This window comes from Pseudochaenichthys georgianus, chromosome 3 (genome assembly GCF_902827115.2).
Source record: "Pseudochaenichthys georgianus chromosome 3, fPseGeo1.2, whole genome shotgun sequence".
In the NCBI taxonomy this organism is placed as follows: domain Eukaryota; kingdom Metazoa; phylum Chordata; class Actinopteri; order Perciformes; family Channichthyidae; genus Pseudochaenichthys; species Pseudochaenichthys georgianus.
This window is the reverse complement of record NC_047505.1, coordinates 2,695,381-2,714,193: the sequence shown is the minus strand read 5'-3', so window position 1 is coordinate 2,714,193 and position 18,813 is coordinate 2,695,381. Positions and strand designations below refer to the sequence as shown.

The 18,813-nt window shown below is 46.0% G+C and overlaps 2 protein-coding genes and 1 long non-coding RNA gene across 3 annotated transcripts; 1 reads left to right on the top strand and 2 right to left on the bottom strand.

Annotated features, from left to right (window-relative positions):
* Positions 1–812: 812 nt before the first annotated feature.
* Positions 813–10,358, bottom strand: spg21 (SPG21 abhydrolase domain containing, maspardin). The gene is made up of 9 exons (XM_034110912.2): positions 10,034–10,358; positions 9,770–9,832; positions 8,864–9,025; positions 7,745–7,825; positions 6,366–6,511; positions 6,185–6,293; positions 4,192–4,299; positions 3,963–4,103; positions 813–1,425 (listed from the first exon to the last, which is right to left on the bottom strand). Exons 2-9 carry the CDS (start codon positions 9,830–9,832, stop codon positions 1,276–1,278), a joined length of 960 nt encoding a protein of 319 aa, XP_033966803.1. The 5' UTR covers positions 10,034–10,358; the 3' UTR covers positions 813–1,275.
* A 1,021-nt stretch (positions 10,359–11,379) lies between these two features.
* Positions 11,380–12,125, bottom strand: LOC139432971 (uncharacterized). The gene is made up of 3 exons (XR_011642539.1): positions 12,001–12,125; positions 11,551–11,611; positions 11,380–11,438 (listed from the first exon to the last, which is right to left on the bottom strand). It is a non-coding gene; the product is annotated as an uncharacterized lncRNA (long non-coding RNA).
* Positions 12,126–15,006: 2,881 nt separating this feature from the next.
* LOC117465617 (programmed cell death protein 7-like) lies at positions 15,007–16,255 on the top strand. Its single transcript, XM_034108546.2, has one exon. It carries the CDS (start codon positions 15,102–15,104, stop codon positions 16,131–16,133), a length of 1,032 nt encoding a protein of 343 aa, XP_033964437.1. The 5' UTR covers positions 15,007–15,101; the 3' UTR covers positions 16,134–16,255.
* Positions 16,256–18,813: the final 2,558 nt, after the last annotated feature.

The following is an 18,813-nucleotide window of genomic DNA, read 5'->3' as shown; positions in this document are numbered from 1 at the left end:
GCCAGTCCGCCACTGGCTCTGTGTGTGTGTGTGTGGGACAGCTGCGGGCAGCAGGTACTCTGAGAGTCACAGACATTAATTCATAGATCAAAGCAGACTGGTTTACAGACTCTCCTGTTTTTTGCCAATCCGGTGCTTAAACCAATAGCTCCACACCCCTGGCCGGAATGTCCATACAATTAAGTCTGACTTCAAAATATATCTCAAATAATGTATGCACTGTCATTTCCCCACGTAAACATAAAAGTCTGCAATGAAATGGTTGTCTCGTGTTCCACTTCCTCCTTGGTGCATCGGTAACTTTCTCAAAAAAAAATAAAGTCAGGATAACGGATTCGTTTCTCGTGCGTACGAGAAACGAATCCGTTATCCTGACTTTATTTTTTCTTTTCCATGTCCCTTTAGGGGCTCCGTACACTTGCAATGAAAGTGTTGTTTTTATTTTATGCACCTTTTACAATAAAAACAAGTTAGAATTTTCAAAAGGTCTTGTGTTTTTTTTCGGGGGGGGGGGGGGGGCTTTTTCCAGTTTAGAGCAATAGCCCCTCCAAATGTCTGTGCACGTCCCTGTATATATGTTTAGCACACTGTGTGTGGATGGTTCTTCGTCACATGACATGATCATATTTTATTACTTAAAGGTAAACTAAAGCGTCAGAATGAAGTGTGTGCAGGGCTGAGCAGACGCTGGACAGCTACACTGGAGGGACGTTTACAGCACATTCTGAAATTCTTCCACGATCGAATGAACATCCACTCCATTCGAAAGGAGAGAACATGTTTGATGGTGTGAAGAATGTGTACATGATCTCTTATAGAATGCACAGCACATCATTTTATTTATTTTCCAAGAGTTCAGTAGCAGAGACAGTGTAACATGTCTGTAGTTCAGATTTGAATAAACACCGTGCATCTTTCCGAAGCTTCACATTTCAAAATCATCCAGTGACCTTCATGTTTCAGTGGCTGAAGATTTGGCAGTTGAACAACGAGGAAACTCAGTCCATCAGCGCGCTGTCCACCTCTGGTACCCACTACTCATTTCACACAGACATTAACAGTTCAGACAGTTTATGAGTGCAACGATTATCATTTCCATTCCACGTAAGGCAAAGTGTTGTAGGTTTTTAAAGCAAAGCGGCAGAGTATCATTTATATACAATTCATTATCAAAATATTGCTGCATCTGTTGAATAAAAATATTCTCAGTTGACTCGCTCCATAGAAAAGTGGAGTACGTCCTATGAAAGGATGGAGAGGGAACATCCTTTCCTCTCATTGGTCAGCTTGCAGGCAGGAATCCTCTGATTGGTCGTCGTCCTCATGCTGAGAGAGCTGGCTCTCCTGCACCTGCAGCTCCTCTGCGCTCACCATAGACGGACTGATGGCGGCGTACCTCGTCCCGTGAAACTGACGCAAGTGGATCTGTGCAAACAAACAAGCAGCGACATACAAAATAAACTAAAGACAACTCAATCCAAACGGCACAGCAGACCACCACTGTGTCTGCAGGGGGGGGTTGTAACCTATGACTCCTATGATTGGATCACCACCATCCGATCATGCGACCAAACATATCAGTCAGTCCACCCGAGGACTGCACACCACCACCTTAGATTATTACTAGATTCTGATAGGTCGATTTGGACTTTCAGCAGTGTGCTATTTATCTATAGCAGACCATTGCTAAGGACGCTGGAGCTGGAGGACAGAGAAACCAAGAGAAGACAGACAGGAAGTAAACACTAATAGGAACAGCAGAAGGAGACAGACAGGAAGTAAACACTAATAGGAACAGCAGAAGGAGACAGACAGGAAGTAAACACTAATAGGAACAGCAGAAGGAGACAGACAGGAAGTAAACACTAATAGGAACAGCAGAAGGAGACAGACAGGAAGTAAACACTAATAGGAACAGCAGAAGGAGACAGACAGGAAGTAAACACTAATAGGAACAGCAGAAGGATACAGACAGGAAGTAAACACTAATAGGAACAGCAGAAGGAGACAGACAGGAAGTAAACACTAATAGGAACAGCAGAAGGATACAGACAGGAAGTAAACACTAATAGGAACAGCAGAAGGAGACAGACAGGAAGTAAACACTAATAGGAACAGCAGAAGGAGACAGACAGGAAGTAAACACTAATAGGAACAGCAGAAGGAGACAGACAGGAAGTAAACACTAATAGGAACAGCAGAAGGATACAGACAGGAAGTAAACACTAATAGGAACAGCAGAAGGAGACAGACAGGAAGTAAACACTAATAGGAACAGCAGAAGGAGACAGACAGGAAGTAAACACTAATAGGAACAGCAGAAGGATACAGACAGGAAGTAAACACTAATAGGAACAGCAGAAGGAGACAGACAGGAAGTAAACACTAATAGGAACAGCAGAAGGAGACAGACAGGAAGTAAACACTAATAGGAACAGCAGAAGGAGACAGACAGGAAGTAAACACTAATAGGAACAGCAGAAGGAGACAGACAGGAAGTAAACACTAATAGGAACAGCAGAAGGAGACAGACAGGAAGTAAACACTAATAGGAACAGCAGAAGGAGACAGACAGGAAGTAAACACTAATAGGAACAGCAGAAGGAGACAGACAGGAAGTAAACACTAATAGGAACAGCAGAAGGAGACAGACAGGAAGTAAACACTAATAGGAACAGCAGAAGGAGACAGACAGGAAGTAAACACTAAAGCCCCTTTCACACCAGCGCCTTTTCAGCTCCGGCTCGGAGCTGGAGCTGAAAAGCGCCGGGTTTTCCAGTTCACACCGGAGCTGCGCCGGCTCTTAGCTCCGGAATCCGCTTCATTTCCAGCTCCAAAAAATTGTCGGTCCAGAGGCAAGAGCTTTGGAGCTAAGAGGTGGCGTCGCTTACGTCTCTCTCACGTCGAGGCGTGCAGGAAACTAAACCCACCTCCCATGGGTCGACTGTCATGCCTGCCTACAAGCAGTAGTGCCTATAAACACACTTTATAAAGTCAGGCAGCACTAACCAGGCTTCGTGTGGTTCTGTTTATTTGTGCCTTACTTTGACCATCCGTTCACTGTTATCGATCATCGTGGAGAGAGGCAGACGTGTTGTTTTGTATTATTGCAGCTATCGGATGCAAGTAGTCAGTTTAGCTTCGGTTGCTATGCCAACATCACCCGTTTGATACCAGAGAAACTTTCATAACAGCGTTATGATACCAAACAGTGTCAATTCAGACTGACACACATTCACTTAGGCTAAGGGGGACTGGGGATATGCATCAGCTGCTTGTGTGAGTCGGACAGTGAATACTTGGAGCGGCCGCTGCAGTGTGAGCTAACGGGAGCTAACGGGAGAATACACTCTGTGGAAGAGCAGCACTGCAGCGGTCGGTAAATGCTGCAGAAACACATTAATAACAATGAACCACGGCACTCTGGAGCAAAGTATAAGGTTGGAGAAGTCGTTATTCAATTTATTCTGGCTTCGTGTGATTAAAAGCAACACGATCATCGACCCGACGCAGTTGTTGTTGTTGTTGTTGTTGTGAGCTGCCGTAATGGCTGCCGTTGGGGGCAAATCAGCGATGTAAACGGTGACGTCATGACGCAGCAAGGGCAGCTCTGGGGCGCCAGTGGGCGGTGTGCACAGAGCGGGAGCTGGAAAGGGAAACTGGAGCTGAACCAGAAAAGCTCCCGCTCGGAGCTAGAAACTGAAAAGCGCTGGTGTGAAAGCCGCATGAGAGGAACACGGTATGGGCTCGGCAGTGTTTAAAGACTGGTTCATGGAAAAGACAAACTTGATCAGTGCTGCCGTCATTTTAAGTCACGTTGCCTAACCGTTGATGCACAGTGGACTGTCTTCGGGGAAGCAATATGATCATGATTTGTGTAGTAAGCAGGCCAATGTGCAGCGAGCCGGTCAGTGTGGTGCGAGACCCCGGCAGGGGGGCGCAGGACGAGAGAGAGAGCGTACCTGTATGTAGAGGTTGACCTCGGCGCTCCTGCACAGGTAGGGGAAGTTGCCTCCTGTTTTCAGGTGAGCTCTCCTCGCACCAGGGTACAGCTTATACATCTCCTCCTTGGCTTCCAGGGACAGAGCGCTCTGATCAAACACCTCCACATGCAGAGACACGCGTGTCGGTTATTGCAGTAGGAATATGCACGAATGGACAGAGTGAGAGTGAGACGCGTTCAAAACTTACATCTATGATGGTCACGGCGACCTCTTTGATTTTGTGCGGCTCCACATACGAGTTCTGACAGTTGAGTGTTAGCCGCGATGCTAACTCACTTTGGTTCAGACTCTCCAACTAGAACACACACACACACACACACACACACACACACACACACACACACACACAGAGAGAGACGTTACACACTTCACAGGGACACAATGGTCGCCGTGCACACTGTTGTCACGTGACGAGGATTAACCAATCACAGCCGGCAGATATCTTTCCTAGATTCCCTGAATATCAGCCTTTGCTGAATATAAATCATGAGAACCTTTCGGTGCAGGGCTGTCCTCGCCCAGAGATAAACATCTGCTCAGTTTTTCACCAAAACATTTTATGCGTGCAGCTATTAAAATGTCACATGATCTTGAAAGAGGTTTCAAGTCACGTGGAGACAAAGAGCCCTTTCTAGGGAAACGCCGCTGCTATGGGCTATATTTCACACACACAGGCCAGATCAGCTGGTCTGGCTAGCTGGTTGCATGTGTCCTCTCAGTCCACACCAGGGATGGCCACCGCCCTCACTCTGTGTGAACACACATTAATATATAGAATGTTTGACATGTCGAACAAAAGGTAAAACAAGTCATGCATGACTGCATGCGCTTCCTGAGCGTTGGGTGAGAGCACCGATGTGAGCCAGCTTCTCACCTCCACACGGGCCATTAACAGTTCCTTTGAAGTGCACGAGGAGTTCTTGAAACTGCTTTATTTGCATGCTACCAAAGGACAAGATCTTTTCGCCGCTGTTGAAAATGTTGTAAGTGCACGGAGGCTTTGACAAGCTCTCAGCTGTTGTCACAGATGGTGGAGCAATGCAAGGAAAGCGCACTGGATTTGCCGGCCTCCTCCGCCAGAGAGGCTTTGACTCTCCAATACCACACTGCATCGTGGGTAACGTTATGTTAGCTATTCTAATGGTTTTGAATGTGGGTATTCTTCGTAAAAAAAATAAAGCTAAATCCAATTTCATTTTGATATGGCAGGAGGCTCCGTGTGCCAGATCAATGAACTTCAGCCATGTCATGGATCTCGTTACCAAGACTACTAATCTCATTGGAGGAGGGAACCGGTCTCTCAATCACAGGAAGTGTGTATCCTTTGTGGATGAAGTGAAGCACGGTGATTTACAGAGCACGCAGAGGTGAGGGGGACGAGCCGTGGAGAATGCTTGGAGAGGTGTTTTGCGCTCCGTGCTGAAGTCCCCATGCTCTTGGAGGACACCATCCCATGTGACACAAGTGCGTACTGAACTCAGGAACTCAGATGTTCTTCTCCACATGGCTTTCCTTGCGGACATTGCCTCGCATCTCAATCACCTGAAGATGCGGTTACACGAAATGATCCCGGCCCTACTGGAGACATTTGTTACTAAACAGCTTAAATGTGCGAACAACAGTCGGACCCCTTCGAGCAAAGCGCCAGGAGAGGGGGTTTCTTTTTGGAGACCCGAGTCCGGCTTTCCACTCCTCAGGGGTTTTGCGCTCTCAATGGCCGGCAGCCTGTTTGGCAGCACTCACATCTGGGAGAGCAACGTCTCTGCAATGAAGCCCGTCAGGTGAAGGCAGAGAACCAGACTGACACTGTTCCATGTCATGCAAGTCGGGTGTACACATGTTCTATTACATTCAGTCTGTGCAGCAGCAGCAGCAGCAGCAGCAGGAGAGGCCACACGCATCCCATCAGGATGCACAGCTGACTGATCCAGCATGGTTCACGCTTTATGGAATGGAATGTGAGGGAAGAGTATGAATATTAGTAGTTAAACTCAGTGTAGGTGTTCGCTACAATAAACGTTTATTGCCAGTATATATTTAGTTCTCTTCATTAAATTATCTAAAGTTGGCTATTCAAATGTTGTGGAAGTGCACGGTCACAAAGTGGTAGTGAGGAGAAACATGTTGGCCCTCAAAGTTGGCCATCCCTGGTCTACACACACACGTCCATGTCCTCTTACCCGGTCCACCATGAAGTCAATCGCATCTGCCATTTTGGGGTCCACGGGTCCTTTAGCAAAGTTCCCCAGAACAATCTTCTTCAACAAGAAGGCTGGCATCAGCCAGAAGCTGGAGGGACATGCAGACGTTAATACGAGCTGGAACACGGAGAGGCAGGCGTGTGATGGATCCCTAACGCACCTGTTTGCCGTCCACATCTGGTTAAAGATGGAGGTGTCGCTGAATGAGTTGCACAGGATGAGAGAGTGCACTCTGGGAGACTTGTGTGTGCACTCTGCAAACTTCTGAGCCAAGAACCCCCCCAGGGACGCTCCGAACAGGTGGACCTGCGGAGTCAGGGGACATCGTTAGACTAACCTGCGCTATTCACAGTCCTACAGAGCGCTGCCCGCACGAGTCCTGAAGCTGGGAAGTGAGTCGGCGTTCACCTGGTTGACAGGGGTGAACCGGTGAACCAGGGTTTCCGTTAGCCGGTAATTACCGGTTTTTAGCTGGTAACATTTATAAAAAAACGGTAAATTCAAAACCTGCCGGTCAAAATGTCTGGTAATAATTAGGGAGGCTCCGATCGATCGGCCGCCGGTCATTATCGGCCGATATTCACTCTTAATAGTTTGATCGGTGCTCTCTATAAAGGCCGATCAGGAGAGCTGGATCTGATCGATATGGACGTAAACGCGAGTGAAGTGTAACCGGACGAGAGAGAGATCAGATCAGCTGCTGAGTCTGACCGAGACACGCAGCTCTGCATGATCACCTGAAGCCCCGCCCTCTGTTTAGCGAGCTGCAGGAGCTGCATGAGAAACTGACGGGCTGTCAGGAGAGAGGGAGGGAGAGAGGGAGAGGGAGAGAGAGAGAGAGGGAGGGGGAGAGAGGATCCGTTTCTCCCGTGTTATTATTCAAAGTTGATGTAAACTTCTGAATAATGTACGTTATCTACTACAAGTAGTTTGTTTGAATGTAATAATTATGTTGTTTGTTGTTTGTGGAATCATTTATTGAAAAATGAATCTGAATTGTTCGATCTGTTACGATTATAAACTGAAGCAATATAAAAATAAGCCCCGTGAACTGAGTTTTAAACTGAAGCATATCTGCTCATAGTCCGGTAATTACCTGCTAACGGAAACTCTGCTACACAACTATTATTATTATTGAAATATGACACACGGTAAGTTTCAAATTAGTCCGGTAAAATAAAATCTGCCCGGACATTTGACCGGCGAGAAAAAATCCTAGCGGAAACCCTGGTTGAACGTCTAAAGCCTTTATGCTTCTTATTAACAGCGACTGCTCAGGGTCAGCATACTGAACCCTAGCCTCCTTGTGAAGTTAACACACGGAGATTATGTACAGTCAGCAACTATCCAAAGCACAATCCTGTTGCAATGGTTTGTATTGGCCGGTAAGCCGCGGGCAACCAAAGACCCCTCAGAGCAGTGTGGCCCCTTTCAGTGAGTCCCTCCTGCTGTCCTGGTGTGAGTGTGCTCGATCACACACACGAACAATCATGGGTAAAGAAAATAATAACGCTCAGCTGTGAACGAAAACAGACTTACTTTATCTAACTGCAGGTGATCGAGAAGCTTCCGGAAGCCGTCACAGAACTCCATGAGATCCCAGTACACAGGATACTGCAGCTGGAAGCACACACAACATATCAACACGTCTGTCCAATGTGTTTATAGGGTGGGGCAGTGGGGATGTGGGGCAGTGGGGATGTGGGGCAGTGGGGATGTGGGGCAGTGGGGATGTGGGGCAGTGGGGATGTGGGGCAGTGGGGATGTGGGGCAGTGGGGATGTGGGGCAGTGGGGATGTGGGGCAGTGGGGCAGTGGGGATGTGGGGCAGTGGGGATGTGGGGCAGTGGGGATGTGGGGCAGTGGGGCAGTGGGGATGTGGGGATGTGGGGCAGTGGGGATGTGGGGCAGTGGGGCAGTGGGGATGTGGGGATGTGGGGCAGTGGGGCAGTGGGGATGTGGGGCAGTGGGGATGTGGGGATGTGGGGCAGTGGGGATGTGGGGCAGTGGGGATGTGGGGCAGTGGGGATGTGGGGCAGTGGGGATGTGGGGCAGTGGGGATGTGGGGCAGTGGGGATGTGGGGCAGTGGGGATGTGGGGCAGTGGGGATGTGTAGGCCAACAGAAAGCAACGGGATGTTCAATTGGAGTTTGGAATATTGCAGAAGCTTTGGCAGAAATCCCCAGCGCTAAGCCAAAGGCGGATTATGTTCACTGTCATGACGTTTAGTAGTCTCCTTTAGACACTCAAGTTCAGAGGTTTGACAGTGGGGTATTATCTGACAAATGTTCTGTTGAAGAACCACATGTAAAGATCTTTAAAGCTTGTGCTAACCACAGATATTGGTTCAGGCATCAAACCAAACACACCTTCAAAAAACATTCCGAAGACAAGGGAATCAGAAGTGAAATAATGCCGACTAATTTCCAGGTTTTCCAACTCGTCGCGGCACCACTCTATCAACACAACATGCATCAACTCTTTTCATCTTCAGAATTGTTGGCATCTCTGCCCCATTAAGCTCGGAGAAACTTAAGATGGACAATCCTCATCCAATGGATGGACAGGACAACATTGGGAGAGGAATGGAGAAGAAGGGAAATCAGCGTGCGTCTAATGAAGCTGTGTCATTGGAAGATGAGTTTTGAGTGGCGCTCACCGAGATGACCCTGTAGCCCCACCCGGTCAGAGCCAGCACCTGCTGGAAGAACACCTCGGCTGTCCCGCTGACGGGGGGCAGCAGGATGATGGGACACCTGATGCTCTTGGGGCCGGCGTCATACAGCGACCACACCTTACTGTCATCATCATCCACAATGATCTGGTGGCAACACAAACACAAGGTGAGGAAAATAGATAGTACTTTATGAAAACTAAACAAACGCTTAGCTTTTATTCACACACGGTGTTTAAACCAGGCCACGGGGACACACTGATGGAATACCTCTCACACAGTTCAGTTTAGACTCTGCTATTAGCCAATCCTGGTATGAGGAGCAGTGGGCAGCTACCGACTGGCTGACTACTTTACAGCCCCAGAGGAGCAGTGTGGGGGACTGGTGTCTTGCTCAAGGGCCTACAGCAGGGCCCGGTAGGAGAACTATTTTTCTTATTAAATGTTTATACCAGTAGCCGTGTTTTTAAAGAAGCAACACTTTATAATGTTGTTAATCCTTCACAGCGCCGCAGGACAAATGCTATGGAGGTAAAATGTCAAGTTGGTGCGGTTGAAGCTCTGTTTGGACTACTTCCTGCCGGTCAGATGGCGCAACACTGAACTCAACTCTCCTGGGACCGACAGTGTAATCAGGCACACATGCACACATCCTCTTTCTGCAGGACAATGAGGACCAGCTCTGAGCAAACACATGTTTGATAAGTAGCTCAGCTTGTTATCACAGAGAGATCCCGAGTATAACACATCATGCCTAGTTTCATTCGAAATGCATACTGTTGTATTTCTGTTCCTGTCCATATGTCTATGCATCACGTGACGGTGTGCCTCGGTCCTGCACTAAGCACTGGGCCAGTGGTTATGGACCACCATCACACATCAGGTACTTACTCTTTTCAGGGGCACTGTGCTTCTGAACCAGTTATAGTCAGGGGACACTTTAATCTCCTCCATCTGAGGACACATTCAGAGACAAACAGTCAGGAATTATAAACAGCTAGCTTAAAACCTCAACATCTATTAAACACCTGACTGTTATATTAGCTTAACAGCTAACTGTTAGTGTTAAGGATGAAGCACTCGTTACGGTGATAGTTCAATGACCGGATATAACGTTATTGCCTGTGTCTAAATAGGATTTTTGGATTAGGTTACCGTTTTCGTTGTGGTTGTTAATCACCGTGTCCCAGGAATGTTATCCATATCTAGGTAGCATTTTTTGTCCGGTGCTCGAGTCGCTAGTCACATGACTCCGCTTTCATACACTTCCGCAAAGCCTCTGCCACCGCCTACCGACAACACAAGTCTGCCTGGCTGCCTGGCGTGCCTGCTCATATGACTCCGCTTTCCCAGGCTAACGTTATCCAGAGACGTTTTAGAACATTCAGAACACAGAGGCGTTAGCCCATCTGGCCACAGTGTTGACAGGAACCAGAGCTATTTAATAGAAGAGTTACGACACCGGAAGTCCAAAAACGGTTATCGTCACGTGGTTCATGTAGGCGAGGATCGTTCCCCGGAAGTTCATGGCGGGCAATGTGAATGCATTGATAACAGGAGATAGAACTACGATTTTTGTTAATTATTAGTGAATAAAGGTTTTGATTTGCAATATTTATACAACAAATCGATATGTGTATGTATTTACATCAATATGTTTTCAAAAATAAAATCGAATTTGCTAATATTAAGTGATAATATTAGGATTAGTGTGAACAACTAGTTTACATGTTACTAACAGTGCCTTGTTAAAGAGCCTGTTGCTGTTTATTTATAGCTTTGAATTCTTTCAAACCAATATTATCTTCTTAAACTTGTATGGTAGTCAGGAGCTTCACTTTCTAATGTTTGATACATTTAGAGGGAGGGGATCTAAAGTAATGCTTTAAAATTCAGATTGGATTCATTTCTACCATTTTCTTAAATTCATGGTAGTTTCAGTAATCCCCTGGTAACTGAGGACACAAGTTATCTAAATGACTAATGTCGTCTTTATGGCTTTCAGAAAGGACAGGAGACCGACAGGATATGATGATGATGATGATAATAATGATGTTAAATGTGTTGCTTTAGGAACATCCATTGCAAATACATGGAATTCAATAAACATAGAAGAGCATATCATGCAGTTTGTCGGTGCCTTTTCCTCCGTGTTGTCATGGTTTGCTGTGCTGCCTCCTCGTCGCCACCATGGTTTGCTGTGCTGCCTCCTAGTAGCCACCATGGTTTGATGTGCTGCCTGGGGATGCTCAACTCGCTCAGAGAAAGGAGTACGAATGTACGGCTTCCCCACTGACACAGAGCGGAGGAAAAAATGGCTGGCTCAAGTCAGCAGGAGCAATTTCACGACCAACAGCAACAAAATATGTGATTTATATACAAACACTGCATTTGCACTTTTTCACAAAACGAAAACCACACCATTGGGAAAGCTTAATGTTTTGTTTAATACTAAAAAACAGGGAAAGGCTTGAAAAACACAGAGTTGAGACTCAGGGTGCCGGGTGAGGGTCTCAGTGCAGGTATTCAGGCTCCATTGAACCCCCCTCTGGTTCTTGTGCTGAAAGAGGGAGTAACATACAGGAGAAAGGGTTATACACACCTATATAGCACACCTATTGCCTTGGGGAGATAACGTGTTTACTTATATAAAACAGTAGTATTAAACTTACCTTGTGTTTTCACTCTCACTTAAGTCCCTCTCCCTTTGCCATCAGTCCAGAATCAGCTGAGCTGCAACATTATACAGACAGGTAATAATCAACAGAATCACAAGGACACAATATGGCTCTGCTAAAAACACTCACTCTTACACGCACCAAAGTTATATTTATCTAATATTTAACTCCCTCCACCCCCGCATACAATCCCGTTTAGAAGCCCCTCTTCTCTAATTCAACATGTTGGACGAAATGACATAGAGAGAACGGAATTTACAATTAAAAGGCTGTTCAACGTGTGTTGCTAACTTGCTTCGGTATGCTAGCTTAATCTGTTATCTGTAAACGTTCCCTAAATCTACTAATTTAGGGATAATCCACTGATATCCTTTAATACACATGTTCATTTGAATCAGATGTACTGATAATATCCGCAATATACATCTTTAAACTTCTTCTTACCTTTAAAAGTCCGTCACGAACGGTGTATTATGCTGCAACTCCACAGCTCTGCCAGCCTTGGCGCTAATTTCCGGGGAACGATTGAGAGGCTCCACGATCCGCCATTGCTGTAAAAAAGTGGTCCATTGGAGTGAACGGAGATGTCGTAACTCTTCTATTAAATGGCTCTGACAGGAACTAGCGTTTTGTAGCAGACCCCACTCCGCACGCAGATCCGGCGTCATGGGCGGACCCCATCCAGGATGTGGGCCCGCTGTTTAAATCAGGGCTGAATACAACATTTTAATTGTTTTATTATTATGTTCAGTGGCGGCGCCAGGGTATACTGGGGTAGGCTACAGCCATACCAAGAAATGGCTTAGCCCCACCATGAAAAATGATGTTAAAGTAAGCAAAATAAAGCCCGCCAACTCGCGCGGAGTTAATTGCACAGACAGCAGTTAGTAACATTGATTTCAGCAGTCACTTGTCTGGAAATACCGAAGACTAAAAACGGTTTTGAAAACGTACGTCTTCTCAATAGAACATCTTTGATAATGTCTTCTGGCCAATCAGAATCAAGATAACGGCGTGGTGTTGTTGCAGGAAGTCCCGACGGAGAATACTTTTGCTGTAGTACATCTCTATATACGTCGATACAACATTACGTGTTGATAGAAATCAACACGTAATGAAATAAGACCCCACGGTTTGATGATTGATGTGTGGGCTGTCTTTCATTTTGACACACAGAACAATGGGGGCTATCCTCCCTTATCCACAAAGTAATTCACAGCCTCTTCCCTCTTCTCTCTGTGAGGAGCAGCAGGTTCAGCTTTCAGAACAAAGCAACAGAAAACTAAAATGGCATTCATTTTTTTAAATATGGCGTGTAGTAATAGTTTATTTATTTTTCTTCTCAAGAGAGTACCAGAATGTGTATTTTATGTTAGTATTTCAAAAAATCTCCTGGGGGAGAATCCCCCCAGACCACCTGCCGGGGTTGGGTTTTCAGCATGTCAACTATTTCACTTGTGAGGTAATTGCAGGATTTGCTCCAGGTCGCCCTTTTTATTTATTTTAATTTTATTTAAGACAATGTGCCTTTTTATTTCATAAAGTTCAATTTGGATTGAGACAGGGAAATAATCTAAACCTCACGCGTGGCGTTTCACTGTCAAGGGGAGCGTGTATGTAATTACATTGCAAATACTGACTTTAGCCCCACCACTGTATGGGTTAGCCCTACCAGAGATTACCCAACACAAATACTCTCTAATCAAAACGCACCATAGCTTTAAATCTTAATAAGTTTGTGAGGCGTTTTGCTGATCAAGATGGTAATCGCTGCATTCAGCTGTAATAGGCATGCCAACTTGATGCTCTGCTCATGGATGAATCGATGAGAATAATAAACTGTAACATAAAAAAAAAATTCTTTGTGGGGTTGTGCCCCCAAAAAACGTTCAAGTCCTGAGAAAGTCAAATAAGACGGTGTGTAAAACTTCACTGCCCAGCCAAAAAAAAGTAACCACTTTGATTTAACTAGGCCAGTAGGTAAGGACTTTCCACTGGATCATAACTGCAGCGATGTATATGTTTTAGCTGAATACACGTTTTGTAACCCTAACTGATGCAGTTAGTCACTTCTTTAATGTTTGTTCTTTCTGATGTAAAGTCAAGGTTGTAACTGTTTGCAATGAAGTTGTGGGGCGCTAAATTGCTCCTTTGATTCTTTTAATTTACGATAGTAATTACTTGTCTTTCAAATTTGAAGGAGGGTGAGCAAGCATCTTGAGGAACATTCATCATTAACTCCTCCAAAAAATGTATTTAATAATAACACTGAATATGTGAATCATAACAGTGATTGACAGCTGATAGGAATAATATGATTGTTAATAGTATCATATTAATTTAGACAAACATCGACGAGACAGTTAATTAATGTACTTATTGCAGCAGTCTGCATAGATTTGGTTTCCCTGCTGGTCTAAGTGTGAGACAAACTTATTCAGTTATTGTTAAGTTAAAATTCATTAAATTATGTCTGCCACCTTATATATTTATATTTAAGGATTTACTGATGTGCCACAATAATGTCACCAAATGTTATTGAGTTAAAATATCAATATTGTGGCTTTCCAAGTTAACATTGATTGATATGACTGCGATTAAATCAGCATATACTTCTGCCAGGGGATGCCACCCCTGAAATTCTCCTGCCACCCTCTTGCCACCCCATGAATATGTGTCTAGATCCGCCCCTGATAAGTTGATTTATTTCGATCTACTGTACTGTGTAAAAACACCACAACAATATTACAAAAATATACTGCATATTAAAGCAAACTATTGTAAAAGTAATAAAAGAATAAAGAAATGTAAACATTTACATTATCATTATTTAATATATAAAGACTATATATTATTGAATTACAATTAAGATTATATATACTTTATTTGATCTAAAATATTGATGTTTTTTCGTTATAGTAGCCTGTGAAAACCCTAACAAATATGTTTAAATGCTCTTCAGCAAACACAACTGCAGAGCTGCAAACATTACTGAAGTACTGAAAGTCCATGAAACAAACCGTCATAATAAGCACTTTTCGGGAAAAAAAAAATCAACCGTTGTGTGATCAAAGATCACAAATTAAACAGCAACAAAAGTTGAAGGGTCATGTTTAAGGTAGAAACGTAAATAGGTTTGTGTCTATGTTGTCTATCTAGTTTTATGTGATTTAAATAGGCCCCACTGGACTTCTTGGAAAGGATGAATAATACTAAATTATCCTTTGGAAATAAAGTCAATTGAATGTATTCAAGCAATGGTTAACTGTAATTATGTACTGTAGTATGTTTTATATAGGCGTAGTAGTAGTTAGTAGAACATCCAAATGACATGTATTCTTCAGTCATTGTGAGTCGTTGTTGGCACTTGGCAGTACTCACTTTAGCCAGAGTAGCGCTGTAACATAAAACAGATTTAAAGCTGCCGGAAACAGGAATAATGACCGACGACGTCACCTAAACATGGCTCCTGTGAAGAGTTGAGATGAATGTGTAACGGTTTATTTCTGTAGATAACATACATTTAATGTACTATTGTTCACGGCATGGACAACATATATCACCACGCTTCATCAGAAACACCGCAGCCTCCTGCCTATAATGCCGGCTATCTGGAAGCACCGTACACCGCCAGCTTTAACATACATCCGCCGTGCAGCGCGACTCATCAACAGACACAGCCGGACCGCACTGCTCCACTGTGGCCACCGGGACCTGGGTATGACGGTAACCCGTACGGCTATAGGTGCGAATTCCCCCCGCCGTCTCCCGAAGGAGGAGTGGGTTTCGGGGGGCCTCGCATGCCTCTTCCTTATGGGTTCAACCCCTCCATCCCCCCGCCTCCTTTCGGTTGTCCACCCCCCGTACACTACCCCAACGCCCCGGTGAACACATACAGCAGCAGGGAAGCCTCAAGCTTTCAACCATTCACCGGTACCCAGCAGTATGGAGCCTTTCCTCAGACTGCCCGGCACGACTCAGGTCAGAAACAGCAGCGGTTTGAGGGTTTCTCTGAGAGGGCAGCTCGGTTTCCTACGCAGGGTAAGGACCATGACAGGACTTCGGGAGAAACAACACAGCCTGAGGATGAAGCAGCCCTCCAGAGAAGGCAGGACCAGCAGTGGCTCGGACGGTTCTTAAAAGGAAAAGAGAGAACGTCCAGGACCCAGCGGCACCCTTCACCCCGCAGCTGTGCCCCAGCTCCAGGGCTGAAGGCGGCTCTGTGTGCGGCCGCTCAGCTCGTCTCCCGGCTGGAACTGTCTTGCGAAACCCTGAGGAACCGTGTGGAGGAAGAGAGTGTTTGGACGGACTCGTATTTATTGGCTTTAAATGTGAAGAAAGAGCTACAGGACAGTCTCGAAGTCCTCAGTGACAGTGAGGGTTTAGCTAGCTGGAAATCTAAACTGTGCCTTGTTGCTAAGAGGAGGGCCCGGCGCCTGAGAGCCAGGAGCCGGCTCCAGGTGGAGGAGAGGGAGAGGGAGCAGCTCACCACTGAGAAGGAGGCGGCCATAGACAAATGGAGGATGCAGAAGATACACGAAGTGGAGGAGAAGAAGAAGGTACACATATGTGCCTGATGATTCAAAGCTGGATACAAATTTTCTCCACTTTGGGGCAAAATAAGTTTAAAGAAAACATGGAAAAGAAAGAAAAACACCTTTTTTAAAGGTGTTATAAACACAGAGCAACATTGGTATTCAGCAGAGTTTTACTTTTGTGAAAAATAGAAGTACCAGAGAGGAGGAATACTCTGTTACAAGTAAAAGTCCTGCAAAGTGAAGTAAAAGTAGTCGTTGTTTGATTGGTCCATTTCAGAATAATATATATGATGTGTTTTATAATGATTGATCATGAAAGTGTTCTCAAAGCTGGTGAAGGTGCAGCTAGTCTGAAGTACTTTGTAGACTGCAGGGTAGCTGGTGGAGGTGCAGCTAGTCTGAAGTACTTTGTAGACTGCAGGGTAGCTGGTGGAGGTGCAGCTAGTCTGAAGTACTTTGTAGACTGCAGGGTAGCTGGTGGAGGTGCAGCTAGTCTGAAGTACTTTGTAGACTGCAGGGTAGCTGGTGGAGGTGCAGCTAGTCTGAAGTACTTTGTAGACTGCAGGGTAGCTGGTGGAGGTGCAGCTAGTCTGAAGTACTTTGTAGACTGCAGGGTAGCTGGTGAAGGTGCAGCTAGTCTGAAGTACTTTGCAGACTGCAGGGTAGCTGGTGGAGGTGCAGCTAGTCTGAAGTACTTTGTAGACTGCAGGGTAGCTGGTGGAGGTGCAGCTAGTCTGAAGTACTTTGCAGACTGCAGGGTAGCTGGTGGAGGTGCAGCTAGTCTGAAGTACTTTGTAGACTGCAGGGTAGCTGGTGAAGGTGCAGCTAGTCTGAAGTACTTTGTAGACTGCAGGGTAGCTGGTGGAGGTGCAGCTAGTCTGAATGACTTTGTAGACTGCAGGGTAGCTGGTGAAGGTGCAGCTAGTCTGAAGTACTTTGTATACTGCAGGGTAGCTGGTGGAGGTGCAGCTAGTCTGAAGTACTTTGTAGACTGCAGGGTAGCTGGTGAAGGTGCAGCTAGTCTGAAGTACTTTGTAGACTGCAGGGTAGCTGGTGAAGGTGCAGCTAGTCTGAAGTACTTTGTAGACTGCAGGGTAGCTGGTGGAGGTGCAGCTAGTCTGAAGTACTTTGTAGACTGCAGGGTAGCTGGTGAAGGTGCAGCTAGTCTGAAGTACTTTGTAGACTGCAGGGTAGCTGGTGAAGGTGCAGCTAGTCTGAAGTACTTTGTAGACTGCAGGGTAGCTGGTGGAGGAGCAGCTAGTCTGAAGTACTTTGTAGACTGCAGGGTAGCTGGTGAAGGTGCGGCTAGTCTGAAGTACTTTGTAGACTGCAGGGTAGCTGGTGAAGGAGCAGCTAGTCTGAAGTACTTTGTAGACTGCAGGGTAGCTGGTGAAGGAGCAGCTAGTCTGAAGTACTTTGTAGACTGCAGGGTAGCTGGTGAAGGAGCAGCTAGTCTGAAGTACTTTGTAGACTGCAGGGTAGCTGGTGAAGGTGCAGCTAGTCTGAAGTACTTTGTATACTGCAGGGTAGCTGGTGAAGGTGCAGCTAGTCTGAAGTACTTTGTAGACTGCAGGGTAGCTGGTGAAGGTGCAGCTAGTCTGAAGTACTTTGTAGACTGCAGGGTAGCTGGTGGAGGTGCAGCTAGTCTGAAGTACTTTGTATACTGCAGGGTAGCTGGTGAAGGTGCAGCTAGTCTGAAGTACTTTGTAGACTGCAGGGTAGCTGGTGAAGGTGCAGCTAGTCTGAAGTACTTTGTATACTGCAGGGTAGCTGGTGAAGGTGCAGCTAGTCTGAAGTACTTTGTAGACTGCAGGGTAGCTGGTGAAGGTGCAGCTAGTCTGAAGTACTTTGTAGACTGCAGGGTAGCTGGTGGAGGTGCAGCTAGTCTGAAGTACTTTGTAGACTGCAGGGTAGCTGGTGGAGGTGCAGCTAGTCTGAAGTACTTTGTAGACTGCAGGGTAGCTGGTGGAGGTGCAGCTAGTCTGAAGTACTTTGTAGACTGCAGGGTAGCTGGTGGAGGTGCAGCTAGTCTGAAGTACTTTGTAGACTGCAGGGTAGCTGGTGGAGGTGCAGCTAGTCTGAAGTACTTTGTAGACTGCAGGGTAGCTGGTGAAGGTGCAGCTAGTCTGAAGTACTTTGCAGACTGCAGGGTAGCTGGTGGAGGTGCAGCTAGTCTGAAGTACTTTGTAGACTGCAGGGTAGCTGGTGGAGGTGCAGCTAGTCTGAAGTACTTTGCAGACTGCAGGGTAGCTGGTGGAGGTGCAGCTAGTCTGAAGTACTTTGTAGACTGCAGGGTAGCTGGTGAAGGTGCAGCTAGTCTGAAGTACTTTGTAGACTGCAGGGTAGCTGGTGGAGGTGCAGCTAGTCTGAATGACTTTGTAGACTGCAGGGTAGCTGGTGAAGGTGCAGCTAGTCTGAAGTACTTTGTATACTGCAGGGTAGCTGGTGGAGGTGCAGCTAGTCTGAAGTACTTTGTAGACTGCAGGGTAGCTGGTGAAGGAGCAGCTAGTCTGAAGTACTTTGGAGACTGCAGGGTAGCTTGTGAAGGTGCAGCTAGTCTGAAGTACTTTGTATACTGCAGGGTAGCTGGTGAAGGAGCAGCTAGTCTGAAGTACTTTGGAGACTGCAGGGTAGCTGGTGAAGGAGCAGCTAGTCTGAAGTACTTTGTAGACTGCAGGGTAGCTGGTGAAGGTGCAGCTAGTCTGAAGTACTTTGTAGA

Coding starts and splice junctions, on each gene's coding strand:
- spg21 (XM_034110912.2), bottom strand. CDS start 9,832: ATGGAGGAGATTAAAGTGTCCCCTGACTATAACTGGTTCAGAAGCACA. Junction 7,826..8,863: donor GGGGCTACAGGGTCATCTCG/GTGAGCGCCACT, acceptor GTGTGCTTCCAG/CTGCAGTATCCTGTGTACTG. Junction 1,426..3,962: donor AGGTCAACCTCTACATACAG/GTACGCTCTCTC, acceptor TTGTTTGCACAG/ATCCACTTGCGTCAGTTTCA.
- LOC117465617 (XM_034108546.2), top strand. CDS start 15,102: ATGGACAACATATATCACCACGCTTCATCAGAAACACCGCAGCCTCCT.